The following is a 22,892-nucleotide window of genomic DNA, read 5'->3' on the forward strand; positions in this document are numbered from 1 at the left end:
GGATATCGGTAACATACAGTGTCATGTATCAAATATGTGTATTAAGTGTACCACATAAGTTAGAACTTGGTTTTTGTCATTTTTGCAGATGTAAATAAGCATACGCCAAGTCTAATTTTTTAAACTTGTTTTACCAAACATGGAATGAATGGGCAAAGTCTGATCTTACTCATCTCTTACTGTTTCTTAATCCGGTATTGGATGGTCAGAACAGAACATACAAGAACATGAAAATTACTCGATCAAATCAATTAGACCGACTTTTAAACACTTATTAATTCACAAGAAAAAATCAGATCGAATTATCTTCACAGGAAAATCAAGAACTGTTTTTATCACGTATGATTGAAGCTTTTTCATACCTCGCTTTCTCGATCTCTCTCCCTAGAAAATCCAAAGTTGTATCCGTTACATGATTTGGGGAACACCCTGAATCAAGCATCATTTTCAAGAATTTGTAAGCATCCTTAAACCGACCTGCTTTGCTATGAACTTCAATAAGTGTATTAAAAGTGACAACATCTGGGTTTATCCCACTGTTCCTCATCTGGTCAAAAAGCTTATTTACATCATCCATTCGACCTGCCTTCCCCAGAGCATTAATCAAGGTGTTGTACATTACGATATCGAGATAGCCACCCTGCTCCATTAGCTTTTCCAGAACAGAACTTGCAAGATCTGCTCTCCCCATCTTCCCGAGTCCTTGAATTATCACATTGTATGTGGCTATATCGGCAGGACATACATTCTCGCCCATTTCGTTAAATATACCCCATGCCTGGTGAAAGTAGCCTTTCTTCACAAATGAACTCAACATTGAATTGTAAGTGTACTTCACTGGGCTGACACCCATATCACTGAAGATCTCAAACAACTTACATGCTAAGTTCAATTTTCCCTTTGCAAGAAAAATAGACAAAAATGTATTAACCATATTGATATCGAATGAGTTGTTCCCTTTTTCTTGGATTCGTCGCCCTTGCCTTAGAGAGAATGGTTGCAAAATGTCAGTGGTAGAATTTGCAAGATTAGCCAAACCATCTACGTGTGGGGATGACGACCAACCGTCAGTATCCATTTCTTCTGTGTTTTCAACACTATTGTCAATATTAACTTCTGCAGCAGAGGAAGCTCTTGAACTAATAACCTCAATCAAGTCCTCCTTTGGAGAGAAGAGAGAAGAGAAGTCTTCCCTTTTATTTTTCTGATATTTGATCGAATCTTCCATGTTAATCTTCCATTTGAGAACATTGGGGACTAAATCACCTTCTCTAATATGCTTCATGAGCCTCTCTAACCCTTCCCACTGGCCTTGCTTGTGCATTGCAATTAAAAGAGATGTTATAGTAATAAGATCAACAACAAAACCTCTTGCTTCCATTTCTTCAACCAATTGAAGCGCTTCCTCAAGCAATCCCTCTTTACACAGTTGCAATATAATGATGCTGTAAGTAACACCATCCACAAATTGACCCTTTTTCTTCAAATCACAGAACAAAGTGTAGCCAGCCTCAGCTCTTCCATTCCTAAACAATCCATCAATTAGAATATTGTATGTCCAAGGAGAAGCTCTTACATCTTCTTGCACCATTTTATCAAAAAGTTGACATGCTTCAGTAACTTTCCGAGCCTTAAACAGCCCGTTGAGGAGAGAATTATACACAATAATATCTGGGATCAATCCATTGTACTCCATTTCATTAAAAATCATGGTTGCATCGTCCATTCGGTAAGACTTACAGCAACCCTGAATTATGATACGATAGGTAAAGGCATCAGGCTCATGACCTGACCCTTTCAGTTCCTCCCACACAATAAGTGCATCCTTAACCTTCCCCACCAAACAGAGCACATGAATAATGCTGTTATATGTACACAAATCCGGACCGAACGACCCCAAAACTAAGCTCTTTTCCTTCATTTCTTTAAACAGGGAAAGGGCAGTATCCAGATATCCCCAACATCCAAAAGCATAAATACATATATTATAACCACATACATTAAACTCAAAAGCTTCAATTGCTCTAAGCTTGTCAAAAACCTTTCTGAACTCAACCCTCATGTCTAATTTCCTAAGAGCAACCAACAATTCATTACAAGCAAGTGAATTGGGCAAGAAATGAAAACTAGTAGCAGCAGAATCATCTTGCCCACCATTATTAAGCCCATCAAACAGCTTAAAGAAAATAGACAAAGCCAAACCCACCTGGTTTTTTCTTAATAGAGCGACAAGAACAGAGTTGTAGGTGTTAAGTTCCAAGCTAGTTCCCAAATCTTCCATATGGTCTAAAATTTCAAGGGCAGCGTCATATTTACCAGACCTGATAAACGCGTCCAGAAGAACCTTGAAAGTGTGAGAATCAACAGAGACACCGTCTCGTTTCATTGAGTCGAGTAAAGGAGGAACCTCATGGAGGTAGCCAGAGCGGCAGAGGATATGGAAGATTTGGGAATATGTGGAAGGTGAATGATTGAAATTGGGGGCGAGAGAACACCATTTGAAGAAATCGAGCTTGTGGGAAGGATTAAGAGATCGGGAATGGAGAATTTGGAGGAGGAGAGGATGTGATATTGGAAGAGAATGGTGTTGGAGAGTTCGAGTACCTGATTCAGAAAGGGTTTTGGTAATGGAAGCGACGAGGAGGAGATCGGATAACTGAGAGAGAGTTGAAACTGTTCTTGAATGTGATTCTATGCAAAGGAAGCAAGCTCTTGTTCTTCCATGGCGCATTGGATTGGCATTAGACAATGGAAGATTCAAAAATCCAATGAAAGTTGGAGAATTGAATCATAAAAAAGAGGAGCAATTGGAAGAGATATGGAATTAGTTGGATTCAATCTTATTGGGGTTTTAGGGTTTTCCTCCGCTTTAGTAATCAATATCCATTTTTTAAAAAAATTATAATTAATGACAAATAAAATAAATTATAAATATAGCAAAATTTATCGTCACTTTTACAATTAACTCTATCGATTTTGCTATATGTGCTTATACTTTAAATTTAGTTGTTAAGGATAAATCAAATTTGGAAGAAGATTAAAACTCATAAATCAAATTTTCACATTTTAGTTAATTTTATTTTTCTAAAAAAAAAAAAGTTAAGTATGCACATAGCTATTAGCATAATCTTTTTCTTTAGTTAATTGTTTAAAATTTATTGAACAAAGAAGGTTGCATCTATCTAGAATCTCGAATATTTATTTAAAGAGTGACGAGATGGAAGAAGGAGGTGGTGAGGTGTAAAGTAGTGAAAATATTTTAATCCTTACCCTAAGGGTTAAGGGTAATGACATTTGTTAAACTTATTTTTGAGAACGTTACCAGATATTCAGGCAAGAGTGTTGAAAGTTTAAAATGTTTTTTAAAAATGTAGTTAAGATGTTCACCTATATACTGACATTAAAAATATTTTTAACTTTTTTATTTTACAAGTTTAAGAATCTTAAAAGAAACTTTTGAAATCACGAGTATTAGGAATGATACCTATATAATCTAGCCTATTAAATTGTTCAATCATAATTAGTACGATGAAGAGACACCTAAATATTACTCGAAGAAAATTGTCTTACTATTGAAAACTAGTTTTTTACGTAGAAATGAATCCCAATAAAATCAAAAAAGAGAAGGCTTTGTTCTAATGAATTTGAAAAACAGCACAAGAGAGCTTCATCAACTTCACAAAGCAACCAAAACAACATTCTCCCTATATACAAACAAAAAGAAAAAACCACCAATATTTACACTTTATCCAATTGATTATAATTCCTTATACAATACATCAGTTGCCATCTCCTCAACAATTTGATGACATGAACAAATACCAAACCAAACACACAACCATAAACAACCCCTTGCAATTCCCTTCTCTCTGCTCCCAAATTTGCACTCAAATAAACACAATCCCATGTAATCAGAACCCAACCCAACCCTTCCAACAACCATTTCAACGCCACAACTTTCCTCACCACCTCATTCCCTGCCACCCGACACACAATTCTCGTACACAAAACACAAACAATCACAAACGTAGTACTTGACCAACCTCTATAAGTCACAAATCTACCTCCAACTACTAGTGGGGCATTTCTACAAACACATGATGTGCATTCCCCAGAAAAATTACTCCCGATCAAAGCATCCAAACCTGTGTAATAAGGCAGAATCACAAAGTCTAAATTCAAGCTAGCATGAAGAATCCCTGACATTGTTGAAGCTTCAAAGAACACATACTTAATATCTTTATCAGCGCCATTGTCGAATGTTAGAGCAGAGATGTAAATTAATTGAAGAATTGGAGGACCCATTAAGAATAGAGGGAAAAGGGTGTTGATGCGATGGCCTTTGGCTAATACAAATAAGAAAACCGGAAGTGAAAATGGCCCAGATGGTAAAAGGAACTTCTTGGGTTGATCAAAACAGAATTTCCCACGATTTGACGACATGTCGAGTAGCATGAACAAAAGGGTGGAGATGTAAGTGGTTGCTGTGAAGATAAGAACGAGTAAATCAATGGCAGCAGGGTAATCGCCAGGGTAAATGGTGTCGCAGTAGTAATGGAATGGGCAGGAGAATTTGTCTAAGGTTTCTTCTAGTTGCCATCGAGTACATTTGAAGAAGATTAAGCGGGTGTTTGAGAGAGTTGGATAATTCATTTGGATTTTTTGCTTGTGGGCAATTGATCGAACAGGTGGTCGGTTCTGTTGTTGTTTATAGAAAAATGGGGATATGGGATTTGGTGTTAGATGAGATGTTTCCATTGGAAGAAGGAATGGGGATGAGGAGTGTTCAACTACTATATATCTTACAATGGCTTTGCTTTTTTGTTTCTTCCTTGGAAGAAATGGTCTTGTTAAATAATGGTAACTTTGTTGGTGTGTGTGTGTGACACACTTGAGTATGACTTTTTTGTTTTATTTATTTTGTATATCTTCTTGAATACAACTAGTGGGGAGGTCGGAGATTTAAATATCCAACGACATGTTTTGGGTAAGATGTAGATTTCTGAAGTTAATAAGACATAAAATTTATGTTCTTTGGTTATGTAGCTATCGAACTTTTTGGATCAAATAAGGAGTGACAGTCACAACTCTCTCAACTTTTTTATTCGAACATTGGATTATAGCTTATAAAAGCTGATAGAGATGGTATATATTGATAGTATTATTTTCTTTTTCTTTTTTTAAATGAATACCCAATACGTAGTAAGTTAATTGTTGCAAATATGACCAAAGTTTAACATCGGTTAGATGGGAGGATGGTGATTAGTATATGAGTGAGTACAATAATATCTTCATTAGTACGAGGTCTTTTTGTTTGAAACCAACAATAAAATCACGAGGCATATTTTTTTATTAAATAAATAAATAAGTCTGTATTAAAAAAATAATAAATAAACCAACAATAATGATTGTGTTATAAAGATTGAGAAGAATAGTTTTAAGCCAAAAACAATTAATTAGTTCTATTATTTTCTTTAAATTTTCAAGTTAGTTCTAAACATAAATATGTGAAATTAATTTTTTTTAAAAAAATTGAAAACTAACGTTTAGTACGAGTTAAAAAATATCCATAAATATGATCTTATTTTTGCAGCTTACTTACTCAAAACACGAGTGGAGGATGAATCAAGAAATACAATTATCAACACATATATCTTGGTGTATGAAAATTCAAATTGCATAACTTTCTGTCGTTAACACAAGTTACATGCCAATAAGAGGTTAACTCAACCGACATCCAATAGGTTTGTGATTCGAATCTTCCTACCCCTTATTATACAAACCATATGCCAGTTAAGCTACATTAATAATTTTGACACCGTGATGGGTAGAATATATTAAGAATGATATAGTTTGAATATTGATGGCTTATTTAGTGTAATATATCATTAAGAAAAGGGTAATATAATTAATCATAAGTATATATTTTTTTTTTCAAAGGGTGGGTGTGAGATAAATGTGAGGCTTAAGGCTTAGGGTGCCTTGTTTTCAAAGGGATATGTTATTGTTAGGTAAAGATATAAAGTGTTCATTTGCAATGTTGATGGAACTCATCATCTGCCCTTTTGCTTATTGGCCTTCTTAACCAACAAAGTGGAATTAGTTTTCTGTTGGAAATTAACAAAGGTCAATGCTATAATTTATTTGAATGACCTAAAATTTATGAACACTTATCATAATTAAATGAGAATCAAAATTTTATATTTAAATATGATTTTAGTTCTTACTTCGAAGTTCGTTCAATTTTTAGTTGATTAAACGCTTTATCACTTAATGCAAAGAAATACATATAATAATGTGAATATGTTCTCAAAAGTTACGGTAAAATTGTTACAAGCCGATAACAAAAAGATTTATTAAAAAAATCAATTGGTAACCAATATTTGAAAAACTAAATTTTAACTATTTGTTGAAAGTATATAGAACTAAAATCAGACAATTAACAAACTTTTAACCCATAATAAAATCTCAATGATTCATGATCGAATTAAATTTGAATTTAGACATAGTTTAAATAAATTAACACGAATGATGATAAATAATTAATTTTGAAACTAAAGAAGGGTTTTCTAAAGATATTTTGTTATGAAATTAATAAAATATTAAATATAACAAAAAAAATGTAGATAATAGAAAAGTACGTACATAAATTCATGTAATTTATTAATAATAAGTTAATTTATATATCCAGAGTGAGTAAATTTATTATCTGAGAAGAAATATGAAATGAGATGTCTTTAGAATTAAATAGTATATACATAGTACGCTCTTCTAAATTCTGGATTCAAAATCGCAAATAACGTAAATATATTAAAGATATGCTTCTTAACCAACTTCAAAATGCTACGTTCAACCATATTTCAACTGAAAATTAATTCTAACAATATATGTAAAAGTGAAGGTGTAATCATTTGAGATTCCCTACCAACCCTTCTAACTCATAGAAGAAGTTTACCAAACTATATATATACATTTTTAGTCTTAACAAGTTTCATTGATGGATAATGAAATATTTATTCAAATGATTACCATCATTTATTGAATCTTGAATTATCCATCTTTTTCTAGATTTACATCACATTTATTGATTCATATCATTCATTCATATGATTGAATATATGCCTATTTTTAGTGAGAAAAACATTGAAGCAAGTCATTTCTTTTGAAGTAATTAAATTGGATCATCTGATCATAAAAAAAGCTTCTACCAATTATAAAGATCCATTATTAAAACTTAGAAAGATAATATACAATTGGAGAAAGTTACATTTTGGGAAGGATCATAGAACAACTTGAGAAGTCATTTGGCAACTGATCAGAGTATCCAAAGACCTATATATGATATTGAGCATGTTAAATTTCCTAGCCAAAAACTAAAAATAATCATCATCTTTAACACACGATGGTTGCAGTTTTATGAACCCTATGGAGAGTAATAAACAATCGTACTTTCAAGGATGTCAACAGAAACGCTCTACTAATCTTTGGAAATATGTTTGCACTCTAACTGATTGATCTTAGTGCTTTTGTTTTGGGCTTATCTTTAGTCCCAATATAATTAGATGTGTCTCTCTAATTTTGAGCTCATTGAGTACTAATTAATGAATAAAAACGTGATAAGAATGTTAAGAATGTGTCCACTTCCCAATGGAGATGTTCAAGTGCATCTACCGAACCAACCGTGCCCTTAATTTCTTTTACTCATCTTGTATATAACATGGAATGAATGCATCATTTTTAGATCTAATTTTGCATGGAATGAATCAAGATCCATAATTATGCAATCTTTCCAAAGTTTATATTTTATCTATTTCAACTTTTCACCTATAATTTTTTTTTTCCAAAATCTTGTACAAACCTCACTTAATCTTACAAATCTTATTCCTAATTTATATTTGCATGAATATTATCTAAATAGTTTTACTAATTAATTATCAGTTATTAATATTTGCCATTGTGATTTCTAAACTTTTGAAAAGTTAAAAAAAATATTAATTAGGATTTGAAAAAATTGTTATAAATGTCAGTCCCATTTTGTTCAAGATTCACAAAGAAAACAAAAAAGAATATATGGATATAACCACTGATATAATGAAGTTGAAAAAGTTAAATGTTTGTACAAATTTCAATGGTTGAACTCGACCATATAAACTAATAGATTCTCCTTGACAAAAGGTGCAACATAATCAAGTTAGATTGATAAGAGACAATTAATGTTTTTAGAACTTCTCTTCTTTTCAGATCTCTCCATTGTTATATTATATAGTTTACTTGAGAAGATTTGTAATTATGATTTTCATTTGGTTAATTTATTTTTATGTTTTTATGTTCATTTAATTGTGTAGAACCCTAAAATGTGTGGAAACCAATGTTTTCACTAAATTTTTTTTTTGAATCATATTAGCCTAAAAATTAAAGGGTTATTCGTTTGAAATTTGAAACTATGGTCTTTTTTTTTTTTTAAAAAAAAAGATCAAACAATTATTAGTTTTCTAATTATAATTAGCCTTTATGCTTTACTTTCATTTGAAAATCTTTTGACTAATTAAAGAAAACATAAAAGAATCCCTTAAATCAACATGCAATCATGGCATGCTTTAACTGAAATCTCATTATTCCATATGAAATTTTAAACAAAAATGTTGTAAATAGTAAAATTGTATTAAAAGAAAATATTTATAAGATATAACAATTTTTTTAAAAAAATTTTATGAATGATATATAGAAACTATAGAATTCCATCGGTGATATTATAGACTCGGTTAGAAGTCTATCGATGACTATCAATATTTATTATTGATAGAATATGGAATTTTTGGTATATTATTTTGTAAATATTTTAGTTCATTTTGGAGAAAATTTTTGTGGATAACAAAAAAAAACAAAAAAAAATATAGCAAAAATAATTAAAATGGATGATAGATTTTTCTATATTTTGGTAAAATAGTTTCAATATTTTTCTCTATATTTGAAGATGTTCTAATATGGAAATATAATCATTTTAAAACAAATAATAAAAATATAATCAAATATTACCAAGTTTGGATGTGATCCACTTTTATTCCTAACCCAAAAGAACTTTAAACAGCATGATTAACAAAACACATATATACTAAAAGAACAAATATAACAATAATAATTAAGCATGGATAATAAATAAACCAGCTTTGAAAAAATTAATTAATTAACCTAAACACAAAATTATTAAGAGGATTAAGATTAGAGGATTTTGGAGTTAATTAAGGATGAGGATCGTATTATATACAAGGCTCGAGATCATGGACATTGATCATATCGAATACAAGGAATCATAAAACTATATCACTCATATATAGTTCCAAGTTAGTCCAATGGTTAATGAAATTTATCTTCCAAATTGTCTAGGTTGGTGTAGATATAAAATAGTTGTTAGTTTTGATCCTATAGTTTGATTAATTGGAATGCTCTTGCATTTCTTGTTTGCGTGGTCGTATTAAAAATTGAAAATTTATTCTAAACGAAATTTCAGTTCTTTTTAGAGAATATATCTCAAAATTAGTTTGGTTCGAGACCATCGATATTTTAACCTTATTACATTGTAGCCTCATCCATATTAATATTTTTGTTTCTACTTCTACTCATTCATTTTTTTAATCAACTTTAGTATACATATACTTAAACTAAACAGATTATGTTGTAAGTTGTTTAATTAAGCACTTTTTAGTATAGCCTAAAAAGTATAATCCTAAAATATTATTTTATAGTTAAAACATATTGTTGTGGGTCTCATTATTTAAAAATATATTTTATGATATCTTTTAGTTTTATAATTTCTCTATCTACCCAATATATATATAGATATAGAGATTTGAATTTAATTATAATGTGAGTTATGAAATACATGTCAATAATTTTTAAGTTATATGTTCATATATGTGTGTGAGTGTGTTTAATAATCTACTAATGTATGCTTTCTCTCTCATCCAAATGTGTGTTCATACAACAGTTACTTTATGAGTAGATTTAGGATAATATAGAAGTACTTTTGAAGGCTAAAATTAATTCAATCATGAGACTACTAAAGATGAGTTGTATTAAAAGAAAACATAAAAGTACTTTGTAGGGAAAAGTAAATAGAAAACGTTTAATTAAGCACTCCTTTAGTGAGTATTATTTGCCCCAAAGAGTTGGGCAGAAAGTACTTAAATAATCACTTCTAATGCTAATAATAGAACTAAATATAAGAGACAAGAGGGTTTTGTTATTAAGAATTACTTTTTACTTTAATGCTCAAAACTAGAGACTTTTGCCAAAAAAAAAATAAAAAAAAAAACTTAATTTTCAATAACATTTCCTAATTAACCATAAATTGGTACCATAAAGAACCCCATAACATTTATTCATTATTAAGCACTTTCTATATTACCATCGATTTTGTAAAACCAAACAAAAGAGTATATAAAAATTTTATATTTAAAGTATTTTTAAAATAAAAATTACTAATTTTTTTGCAACGGTTCTAAATATATTAATTAAGATGTTAGTTTTCAATTAGATAGATAACACATTAATGTTTAATAAATTTAAGATTTAGACCGAAACAAAAAGTTGGTTTAGGGTTTATTTTTAAATATAATAAAATAAACGAAAAAATATTTATAAACGATAACAAAAGTTTCATAATCTATCAATGGCAAGGGAGTCTATCGATATTACATATAGATACTAATATAAATCTATCAGTATTATTACTCAATTTTAAAGTTTTGTTATATTTATAAATACTTTATTATTTACGAATTATTCTACATAAGTCTACTAAAATTTACGTTCTTATAATTTATAATTTTTAAATAATGGTTTGAAATACGAGACATTTGTAAAAATAGTAAAAAAATTATGATAATCAGGACTATGTCACTATATTCTCTAAATTACAAAAGTAGCAAATTTAAAAGTGAATAACTCGTTGATAGCCCTCTGATATATCTAATTATTTGTCATATTTGTAATATGTAAAAAAGAGGGCTATAGATTATTTTTTTCTAAATTTTGTTATCGTCTGATATAATTTCTCTTGAAATATTATATTTAATTTGCCCTAGAATATTTGTTAAATATTTGGAAAATCATTTTAATTTTTTTTAAAATAATCCATAGTATGATTTAAAATAAAGGAGTTGAACTTATGAAAATTTATGACACTGATTTTGGATAGTTGAAAAGTATATACATACATATAATTTTGAAGAATAAAATTTACAATTGAAAATTGAAAAAAATTACTAAAAATGAGATCTAATTTTATAAGAATCTCAAAACTTGGAAAAGTAAATATATTTCAAAGACGATGCTCATAAATGAACATCTTTTAAAAAGCAGAAAAAGCTTATCTTTTTAGAACAAAAAAATCATCCAGATGAAAATAATGTTTATAATTAAACATAACTATGAAAAAAATCCAGTTGAGATGTTTGAGTGCATCTATTAATTCTTTGATTTCCTTCAATAACTATTTACTTTTTATTTTTAAAATTTGTAATCATTTTTTACAGCATACTATTTAGAAGGGTTCTCATCCTTCTTAAGCAAACACTTAATCAAATTTCAAATCCAAAATCAAATACTTAATTCTTTTAGATTTTTCAAAACATGATTTACTTATTTCTAAACCTAAATAATTATCTTATAAAAAATGTTCATTAAAAAAGGAACTATAGTAATAGGTTTTGACCATTTTATAAAGTGAATGCATACAAAGATTATACAATTTTTTCCAAAATAAAAAAGTCAACACTAAGTAAGGACTAATTTTGAAGATTATATTTCATTTAATATATAATGACTAATTGTATAGAACCTCGAATTTAGTAGGGAAATATGAATAAACTGAGATCACATCCGAATGAGAAGGAACTTGAAAATATGAAACTATATGATTAAAAAATAGTCTTTTAGTCCTAAATCTTAACAATTATGTCTCCGACTAATATTATTAGGATAGGAACTAAATAAACAATTCTTCCTCTCTCTCTATATATATATTTATATATAGAGGTTAAAATATCATTTCGATCTATGTGTGTTTTAAAAGTTTTGTTCAAATTTATCCACTACATATTCAGTTCTTATGTATCTAATTTTAGTTTATAAACTTTTAATAAATCTTAAAGTCAAGTATAAAAAATTAATTTTTTTATCAAAATTGGGCCGAAAGTGTCGAAAATAATTATAATAGAGTGAAATATCACAATCTATATGTAATAGACTGATATAGGCTACTATATTTATCTATTACGACATAGATAAACACATATAGATTGAAAATTGATTTTAAAAACGTCTTAATCCATTTTTAATATATAGTTAGAAAATATAATAATACTTTATTATATTTGTAAATATTTTATTCGATTTTCTTACATTCCAAAAATTCTCAAAATAATATATCTTAACAAAAATATAATAATATTGGTTCAATCTCAAAGTCTCTTTAGTTTCAAATGTCCAAATTTAGTCATGTCGATTAAATTTAATTTTAGTTTATTAAATTTGTTTTGTAATTAAATGATTACTATCACGATTGAAAATAAAATTCTAAATTTTTTTCTTTTAAACGTAGCAAAATAAACCTAAAAATAGTAAATAATTTCAAATTATATGAGTGTATAGATGTCTTTTTTTTTCTATCTAAATGAAAAGTCTACTAATATTTATTATAGACATAATTTAAGATTTTGCTATATCTTGTAAACTTGTTTGAATAGTTTTAAGAAAATTATTGTCATCGACTACCATTCTTTAAAAAATAATACAAACAAGTAATAATTACTAATTTAAAAATTATTGAGAAAGTACAAAAGAAAAACAAGAGCTTCAAAATTACATGAATCAAAATTAAAAGTTTGAAAGAACAAAATCATATTTCTTTTTAACAAAAGAAAATATATAAAGCTGCATGAGTTCATATTTTTTTAAAAGCACAAGGTAAATTATATATACAAATACAGTTGTCTTCAAGCAATTAAATTGCAGAGGAACATTTCCCAAAGTAATAAAGAAGTTTACATACATACATATATATATATATATATATATATAACTAATTAACTATAGACCTAATTAACTAGCTATGAACCTAGTGACATAATAACATAACATGACCCATTAAATTTGTACACACATATATATACACATATATACACACATCTAATAATGAATGTTGAATGACATCCTTGTCCTTGCTTTGTTGGTTATATCTATCCCATGCATTTAAATTATAATAATAATAATAGTAACATTTTACTTTTCTAAGGAACCCCTTTTGGTTTGGTAAAGTTAGTGTGTTGTATTAAATAATACCATATCATAGGACCAATACATTTATGCTTATTAGTTGAATAAGGGATGAACCAAGGAAAAAGCAAAAATGAATGAATAAATAAATAAATTATGAATGAGATATAAAAGAAAAAGGGATATGCATGGGGTATTATTGGTGATATGTGTTTAATGCAAAATGGTTGCCCATTCTTCAACATCGCATCCAAAAGTTTCTTCTTGTGTGTGTGTGTGTGTCTATTAGGGTTTAATGTATATAGAGATGCTGTTCAAAGTACAATCATTCAAAGTGAGGACACTATTTCAATTATATATATATATATATTATTATTATTATTATTATTATTATTATTATTATTCGAACTAATTCTGGGTCCTTGTTTATATATTGCTTTTATTTCGTTTCGGTTTTCATTAGTCTCTATTCATCTATTAGCTACTTGATTTGATTCTAGTGCATGTTATCTTAATATTAATATTAGTTACTATATGTTCGTGACCCAATAATAATACTAGAGGATGAAGGGAGATTAATAAGATTAAACATTTTAACTAAGTAGACATCTTCTATAACACCTTATAGGAAGTTTGAGAAAAAATTCATAAAAGTAGTAAAGTCAACTATAAACAAACCATAGGACAATGGGAAAAAATTGAGGACCATCAGGACCACCACCGTCACACTATAAACGAGAGAATAATATCACAAACAAAAACACCCCTATTGTCAAAATAGCTCCAAGATGATAACAAACGGTAGCTTAGAGGAAAACCTTTCAATTAAGAGATATCAAAGACTAAGCATTGTAATTACAAAATTAACTAATAAAAAAAACCAAGTAACAAGATTGATAATATATATATATATATATATATATATATATATATATATATATATATATATATATATATATATATATATATATATATATATATATATATATATATATATATTGTGATTATGGGTAATATCATTGTTTTTATTTTTTTTCTAAATATTTAAGCCTAATTGTATATAACCATAAAAGCAAAAAAAAAAAATGAAAGGATTTTAGTATACGATGTTATATTTAAACGATAAACAACCTAAACTCATTTTTTAAAAAGAAAAAAAAAACTTGTACATGGTACCATTATTGTTGATTGTGTATGATTTTCAAAATCTCATATAATCGTTTGAAAATTAATTATAAGGTTAAGTTGATGAGAAATTTCCTCAATGAATTCGATATTTTTAGTTTTTTAAAATTTGCATGGCATATACCATACACCTCCAACCTTTGTAATTGTTTGGACTACATGTTTTGTGTTTATTAAGCTATATAATGTGATTTAGAATATATATCTCAATTAATTAAGCTATATTATCGATTATGTCTCCGTCATAATTTATTACATAGATAATCTTTTTTTCATGTATGATAAAAATGAGATGCATCTCATTATTGTTCTTTACAATAAATTTTATTTGGATGTTATAACATGTGTTTTAGGTTACATATGTTATAACTTTATTTGATAACTATTTAGTCTTTGAAAATTAAATTTATTTTCAGTTTTCTTCCAAAATTTTCTCTTTTTCTAACTACACTAAAAGGAAATCTAGAATACTATTTTGCTTTTGAATACTATTTATCGTAAAATAGAAAATAAAGGGAAAAAATGGTATTTATAAATTTAATTTTTGAATCAATAAAAAACCAAATCTTTATCGAACAATTTACAAATGTTGATTTATGGAGCAATAGATCTAAATTTTTTTCAATTTACAAATGTAGTTCCATTGCGTTAACTATCTCTGTTTTTGTAAAATAGGGCTTATCTCTAGTCATTCTCCTTGCTTCCTGTACTGTTTTTTATTATATTAATGAAGCGGGAGTGATGAGGGTGTTAAGGGGTGTCCACCTAGTCCCCTAATTTTTATGCCAATTCTTTTTCTGACCTATGACATTTTATTATATAATAATTGGCATAAGAATTGGCATAAGATGTCCTGGTGCACTCAACTGACCTATGAAACAAGGTTTTTTTTTTTAATATTTGAATATGAGCACATTAAAGTCATGGTAAAAAATTTGAGAAGGTGAGTCATAGAATGATAAGTGTGACCTCATATATGCATCCAAATATTTTTCATTAAAATTGAGAAGATTTTGTCATTTTATTCTCTCTTTCCTTCTATATGCCTAATTTACTTAATTTCTTTTTTTAATTTTTTTGAACAAATGTAAAATATGTAGGGTATGCCTTATTATTTATGGTTTTAAGGCAATGAAGTCCCCTAATTTTTATGCCAATTCTTTTTCCATCCAATGGTTAAGCATAATATAAAAAAAGAAAAGCAAGAAGAGAGAATCTTTACCATATGAGGTCAATATATATACAACTAATAAAGCTAAAAAGTCTACCAAAATAATAACAATTAAGGTAAGATATGTATACTATGGATTTATGGGTCAAAAATTTGAGTTTCTTATCGATAAACTATTATACACTAAAAACATAGTTTATATATTTTCCAAATATATAACCTTTGGAACAAAAATCTAGAGATATGAAGAAGATTTTTAATGTGTTAATTAGTTAATGAGTTGTGTGTTAATTTTTGTTCTACTTTTAATACGATTATTGGTTTTAGCAAAATATTAGATGAATATTTATCCCAGTGATGGACTTCATGCATATTTGGTTTTAAATGGTTTCGATTAGAAAAATTCGAAACTTATTTCTCTTTAAGTTTAAGAGTGGACAAAAAAGTTGCAGTTGTAATATTAAAACTTTGAGAAAGTGCTATTGTAATATGGGATACAAGAGAGAATATTTATGTTTGAACTGTAACAAATTTTCACATGGTGAATTCCTTCGTTTGGTGGGTCGTGCTTTTCTCTAAGTTTAAATCTTTATGATTTCTAGTTTGTTGTTTTTTTTAGTTAATTTTGCTTATTTATGTGACAAGAGATTTTTTCAACAACAAGAATAATTAACAACATAGGGAGGTGAATATTCATACTCGATTTGTTGGTCAATAAGTTTGAAGCCACAAAATTAACTTAGCTCAATTGGTATCAATAACATATGTTCATGATAAAAGAGGTCAGTAGTTCAAATTCGCCCGTTTTTATTCTAGAAACAAGTAAAGTTTGAAAGATTAACCAAATATTTTGTACATTGCTGTATAAATAAATTTATGCACGATTTAAAAATTGGACACTCAAAATTTGTTTAAAAAAAACGTCAAACTCAATTTATATATCTCCATGTGTTAATAACCTCAAGGCCTATACTAACTTTGAATACTCCATACTTCAAATTGTACTAAAAAAAACGTTCAAAGTTTGTGCAAGAAAAATATCTTCACAAAGGACTACTTTAATTTGAAATTAAAATGTGATAATTTTCCATTTCTTTATTCTATTTTGGATTGATTAATTTTTTTTCTCTCTTTTACTTTTCACTCTTTCAAAGATAGGTAATAAACATATGTGGGTAAACCATTTTTTCATCACTTGTTTTCTTGTTTTACTTTAAACAAAAAGAAACATTCGTGTCCTCTTCACTCATTCTTAATTATTATTTTTTTCTTATTCAAAATGTTCCAAACAAATATTACTTAACAAGACGACAAAGCAAGTACAAAGTAAAGCATATAGTGTAAATGGAATACAGATGTGTTAGTGATATAGAGGGTTCGTGACAACACACTTCTCTGATCCTTAAATTGTAATTCTAAGTTTAGTTAGTTTTAGTTTCGCCATAAATTTCAAAATAATGTTACACGCATTTATCTCTAATTTTTGAATCTAATTTTAATTGCAATAAAAAAGAGTGAAATTAAATACTTATAATACATTTTTTTAACTTTTTCTAATAGACATGAACTTAAACAATTTTAAGTGGAAAATCAAGATTAAAAAATAGATCTTATAAACTAGGAATCAAAATGAAACGAAAACAAAGTAAACATTCAAAACTCATAAATATAAAATTAAGGTAATAAATTGAAGATAGTATTTTTCTCCAAACAAAATAACAAAAGTTGTCATTTTGATCAAAACACTTTTATATAATATTACACTCACATAATAATAATCAAAATGAACAAAACTTAATAACCAATATTACAATTATTCCTCACATTTGTTTAATTACTACAAATAATTTCTTTTTGAAAAATGAAGAAGAAGAAAAGACTATTATTGTTATTGTTATTATTATTATTATTATTATAATAATAATAATAATAATAATAATAATAATAATAATTATTATTATTATTATTATAAACATGAAATGACTAAAACACCCTTGCTCATTATTAATTTCGAATATTAATTAAGGGGACTAATTCCTTTGCAAATAAGTATAGTTAGGGTTTAAAATAAATCATTGTTTCATGAAAAATGGAAAGAGAGACATCATTAAAGAAGGGTGTATATATATATATATATATATATATATATATATATATAGGGAGTGTGTATATATATATATATATAGATAGATAGGTATATATAGGTATATAGCTTAGCCAGTTTTGTTCAAACTTTTTAGGACACCCTCTCTGGCTTTCTACCTATGTCTAGCTGTGCCATCCCACAACATTGTTACTCATTATTTTTGTCCATGGCTTTCACTACAACTCTTACATTTTCCTTTATTTTTTTATTACTTATAAATAAATAATTTTCTCTCTTTTCATATATATATATATATATATATATATATATATATATATATATATATATATATATATATATATATATATATAGATCAGTTCTCTTATTACATACTACTCACATGTTTGTGTTCTATTGTCTCACTTTTCTAGAACTTTTTTAGTCTTATGTTTGTAGTTTGGTCATAATATAACTTTTTGTATATAACAAAAGGGAAAATTACTATTTGACAAAAAAAAAATCAATAATGGTGATTCTTTTAAATGGCTAAAGTCTTGTTTAGTTAACCATTGAGTTTATTTTGAAAATTAAGTTTCTAAACCGTACTTTCTCTCCTATGTGTTTTTTATTAGTCATGTTTTAATTTTGCTTATGTTTTCAAAAAAATAAGCTAAGTTTTGAAAATTTAAAAATGTAATTTCGTTTGATAATTATTTTGGTTTTGGTTTTTTGTTTTTGAAAGTTAAATCTATTTAGTTCTAAAAATCTTACCATGATTTATATCTTTCTTAATTCTAATAGTTGAATTCTTAGTCAAAGTCCAAAAAAAAAAGAAAAAAAAAACTTTCAATTAGCCTTGATAAAAAGTAGATTAAAACAAGAAATTCAATATATAAACATTTGTTAACCAAACTAATGAACATGAATTATTGTTTCGAAAATCCAGAAAAATACATTCGATTTAAAAAAAACAAAAAAGTTTTGAATTGCAATATAAAGAGAGAAGTATCATACACACTAAGGTCACAACACGTAGAAATAAAGACTCACGAAGTGCCATTAAAAGAAGAAAAGATCCTCGAAAAAAAAGAGTCCCAAAATCACTTAGAACAACAATAAAAAACACCATATCCCACAACCTGAGTAGCCACTTGAAAGACTTATTTGATTAAAATTTAGGGTAATTGCATTCAGGTAATACAATTTTAAGAATGATAATTGAATATATAACCAACATCATTTGTATAGGCCGTAAAGAAAATTACAAGTATTGTAAAATTTATCATTGAAAAACTTTATCGTTAATAGACTCCTACAAACTATATATAGTCTATCACTAATAGATACTTTAAGAAGCTAGATCTAAATTTTATTTGCATATTTTTACATTATATTAATATTTTTTGATCTAATTGATATATTTTCGACCACTCTTTTAAGTCTATTTGGTAAGCTATTCCAAAAAAGCTACTACACACTAATTTCAACTATAATATTCTAACTCTAAATATATGTCTTAGAATATATGAAAAGCTAAACACTAAATTATGTAATGGATATAACTTTTAAGGTTTTGGATTCAGTTTTGAGAAATGTGATATGAGAGTAAAGGCAATAATAATACATAAATTTTTATAGATAGACAGAGAAAAAACATATGAAGAATAATTGGAATTTAATAGCACCAAGTTTTTGTAATTATTTCTATACCCTTTAAGCTGACAAACACATGGAACCAATATCCATATCACCACCATTTTTTCTCCAACCAAACCATCTTTTTCTTCTTCCCATCCAAACCTTTGCCCTAAACCCTAAACTCAAAATTTTCAGTTCTAATATTTCACATATATAAACCAAGTTAATAATAATGTTTTTACAGCTTAAGTTTAATTCACATGGCGCAGCACAGACGCATAGTAAATGATGTACTGTATCAGTAAAATTGATAAACCATTTGGATCTTATCAACCCAAAGAGATATACGACTTCACACTGTAAAGAAATTAGGAGAATTCTTGTTCTAAATTAAACCCAGAATAATGAAATGTGAAAATTGACCTAAAACAATGTTTTGCAGAAGAACTTATGAAGTTGGGTATAAGAAATAATTCAAAAATGAACAAAATTTGAGAATAATTAGAGTAAGATGAACTTCAAAGGGCTACAAAGATGAACAATATTGATGATTGATTTGATCTATCTCAGTATCTTCTCTTTTTCTTCAACTTCCAATATTCATCAACTTCCTTTTTTTTTTTGATTGAAAATTTAGACAGCAAAATGTGTTTAAAAAAAGAAAAAAGAAAAAAAAGAAAAATTCATATATAAGGGAAGATTCCCATATAAAATTCCCAAACCTTTTTTTTTTTTTTTTTGTTCTTCCTCCTTTCGGTTTCTGTAGTCTCGTTTGTCTCTTGAATTAAAGTAAATCCCAATTCAACGACAAGGGTTCTTTCCCTCTTTTCGGAACGCCACCGTTTGACACATCCTCTCCTCCTCCTCCTCCTCCTCCTCCATCCGGTGAAGCACACTCCATATTCACTCCAAAGAGTCTCAACCGTTTTGCGGCACCGGACCCAGGTTTGTTAATAATCCCCATAGAAGAACATCCTTGATTATTAACAACAAGCTCATCCCCATTTCCCATCCTATAAAGAGAAGAAGACGAAGACGATGGTCGAAAATAATACATGGAAGAATTATTAATATTAGACATCCCAAAATTAGGGATTTCAAACCCGTAATTAGGGTAAAGATGGTGTTGGTGGTGAGTTGTTCGTCGTGGCAGAGGCGGAGGTTGTGGCAAGTGACGAGCAGTAGTGCCCCAGCGGAGGAGAAAAGGATTAGAGAAATGGCGGTGATGGTGATGAGGAGTAGGAGCGTCGGAGCGACGACGACGCCAGTCGATAAAAAGACGGTCGTTGACGGAATGACTCGGGATAGCACGGTGGAAAGAAACGATATCGCCGGCGTCGAGTTTTTTCTCCTTAACAAAACGACTCCAACCTTTAGTCATGACATAGCTTTGACTACTATTCCAATAAGAGTAACGAAAGCGCCAAGGCTTTCCATGACGGTCTTCAAAGTTTAAGATTAGGCCTTTGTCGTTGGTGGATGAGTCTAAAGGGAAGTACTTCTCAGCATGTTGTTTTGGAATAACTAAACGGTTTAATTTTCCAACATCACTCGGAGTAACAACTTTATCAAACATGTGTTCTCTTTCTACAACATCAACAAAACCATTGCTTTCCATTCTTAAGGATAAATCCATGAGAATTGGTTGATGATCCTCATTTTGACACTCAAAATTCCCACTTTCCTGATCTTGATCTTGGTCTTGTTGGTTGGTTAATTGGGTGTGAGAATTTGGGAAGAAATTGCATGCAACAAGATCTTGATCTTGTTCTTGATCTTCATCTTCTTCTTCATCTTCTTCCTGATCTTGATCTTGATCTTCTCTTGTGCTTTTGGTAAGAAATTCCATGTCTTGTTTGTGAAAATTCATCAATTTTGGGGTTTGGAGAGAGTGAGAGGGAGAATCAGATCAAAAGAAGCATATCTATTTGAGCTACTTGTTTCTAAAAACCCTAAAGAGGATAAGTAATTGAGGAAGGGATATATCAAGTTGATTCTCTTACCACTCTCTCTTTCTTCTTTACTTTTTATTGGTGGTATTAAATTCTTGAAATTTCTATACACATACTTGAGAGGAAATCGAGCTCCACTCACATACACAAATCACAAAAAGAGAGAGAAGAAAGAGAAAAGAGAGAAGAGTATGTGTGTATGAGAAAAAGAGATGGGGTTTCTCTAGTTAATTTAAATTTAATCCAAACTATATTATTATTACATTACATACACACACCTATACCCCTCTTCTGTAGCCCCCTAAGAAGCTTTAAATTTTATTTTTAAAATAATCAAATAACATCAATTAAAAGAAGGGGGGGAAACAAAGATCTCTTGAATCTCTCTTACTTCCCTCAAAAAATTCTCATCTCCAAGTGGGAAGGAAAGAAAGAGGAAGGATACAGAAGATGATAGACCCACAAAAATGTAGCTCAAAGGATGACATTAGAATTAGGTCAAAATGTTGGGTGGGGGGGTGGAGTTTGGGGTTAAATTGAAATTAAATTAGGTCATGGATGGGTAGAATGGGTAATAGGGAACAAATTAGGGGTATTTAGGGTTTTTAGTTCTTTTTTTTTTTTCTTTTAAATGAGATATGGGTTATGAGGGCACATAGTGTGTGTGTGTGTGTGTGTGTATTATTGAGTTTTGGTAATGTGTCTGATTGATTGAAATGTTATATGGTCCTGTTGGTGGGTGGGGAAAGATAAAAAAGAAACAAAAAAAAAAAAAAAAAAGGCAAATAATAATAATCTAATGTAAGACTAAGAGAAGTGGAGGATATGAAATATGAAAGGAAAGACCCTGAAAATTAAAGGGCACCCAATTCTCTTCTCCATATGTAACATATCTATTAATAATAATAAAAAGATTCTTTTAAAGTTTTTTAATTGGTCCCCCATCCCCAAATATTATGGTGGGTTTTTTGCTATATAGCCCCTCTAGGGCTTAACTCTATAGCCCCCCCCTAGCTACTTCATTTATCAACTCATTTTGAGGTTCATTTAGTTTCCTTCTAACTATATTTTTCTTTCCCCACCTAACCTCACATGTCTATATATACATACATATATGTGTTTGTTTGTGTGTGTATATATATATATCTCTGTTTAGCTCATACCTAATTCTTACTTTCAATTTATTTACCTATGTTTGATTACATTTAAGTAGTTCCATGTCCTAAAGTTTTAAATTCCTATTTGGGTTGTATATATTTAAATCATAATAATATATTATATACTTTAACTTTTGAAGTGATGGTGTATATATAAATTTAACAAAAAAATTTATGATATATGGGTAAGATTTAGTTTATATAATTTTTTTAGATATTTTATTTTCATAGGGTAAGATTATTTTTGATGATTTATATCCAATTGGAAAAAATATGAGTTGAAAATTTTGATGTTGATAGAAAAATGCAAACTTGGATTAGTTGAGGTTTTAAAGGTTAATGTTTTTGACTCCCCTTTTGAGCCATCTAGATGGTCATTAAATATTTATAGCTTTTATATTTGTGTAATTTTTTATTTTTATTTTGCT

The 22,892-nt window shown here is 28.4% G+C and overlaps 3 protein-coding genes across 3 annotated transcripts; all 3 read right to left on the reverse strand.

Moving 5' to 3' along the window:
- Positions 1 to 95: 95 nt before the first annotated feature.
- LOC103498827 (pentatricopeptide repeat-containing protein At4g01570) lies at positions 96 to 2,848 on the reverse strand. The gene has a single exon (XM_008461583.3). The coding sequence runs from the start codon at positions 2,729 to 2,731 to the stop codon at positions 320 to 322; it is 2,412 nt and encodes an 803-aa protein (XP_008459805.2). The 5' UTR covers positions 2,732 to 2,848; the 3' UTR covers positions 96 to 319.
- Positions 2,849 to 3,737: 889 nt separating this feature from the next.
- Positions 3,738 to 4,836, reverse strand: LOC103498828 (uncharacterized). The gene is made up of 2 exons (XM_051092025.1): positions 4,232 to 4,836; positions 3,738 to 4,145 (listed from the first exon to the last, which is right to left on the reverse strand). Exons 1-2 carry the CDS (start codon positions 4,756 to 4,758, stop codon positions 4,121 to 4,123), a joined length of 552 nt encoding a protein of 183 aa, XP_050947982.1. The 5' UTR covers positions 4,759 to 4,836; the 3' UTR covers positions 3,738 to 4,120.
- Positions 4,837 to 19,890: 15,054 nt separating this feature from the next.
- Positions 19,891 to 21,469, reverse strand: LOC103498829 (B3 domain-containing transcription factor NGA2-like). The gene has a single exon (XM_008461585.3). The coding sequence runs from the start codon at positions 21,223 to 21,225 to the stop codon at positions 20,140 to 20,142; it is 1,086 nt and encodes a 361-aa protein (XP_008459807.2). The 5' UTR covers positions 21,226 to 21,469; the 3' UTR covers positions 19,891 to 20,139.
- Between the last annotated feature and the right edge of the window lie 1,423 nt (positions 21,470 to 22,892).

The sequence above is a fragment of the Cucumis melo genome, chromosome 11, assembly GCF_025177605.1.
Source record: "Cucumis melo cultivar AY chromosome 11, USDA_Cmelo_AY_1.0, whole genome shotgun sequence".
Lineage (NCBI taxonomy): Eukaryota > Viridiplantae > Streptophyta > Magnoliopsida > Cucurbitales > Cucurbitaceae > Cucumis > Cucumis melo.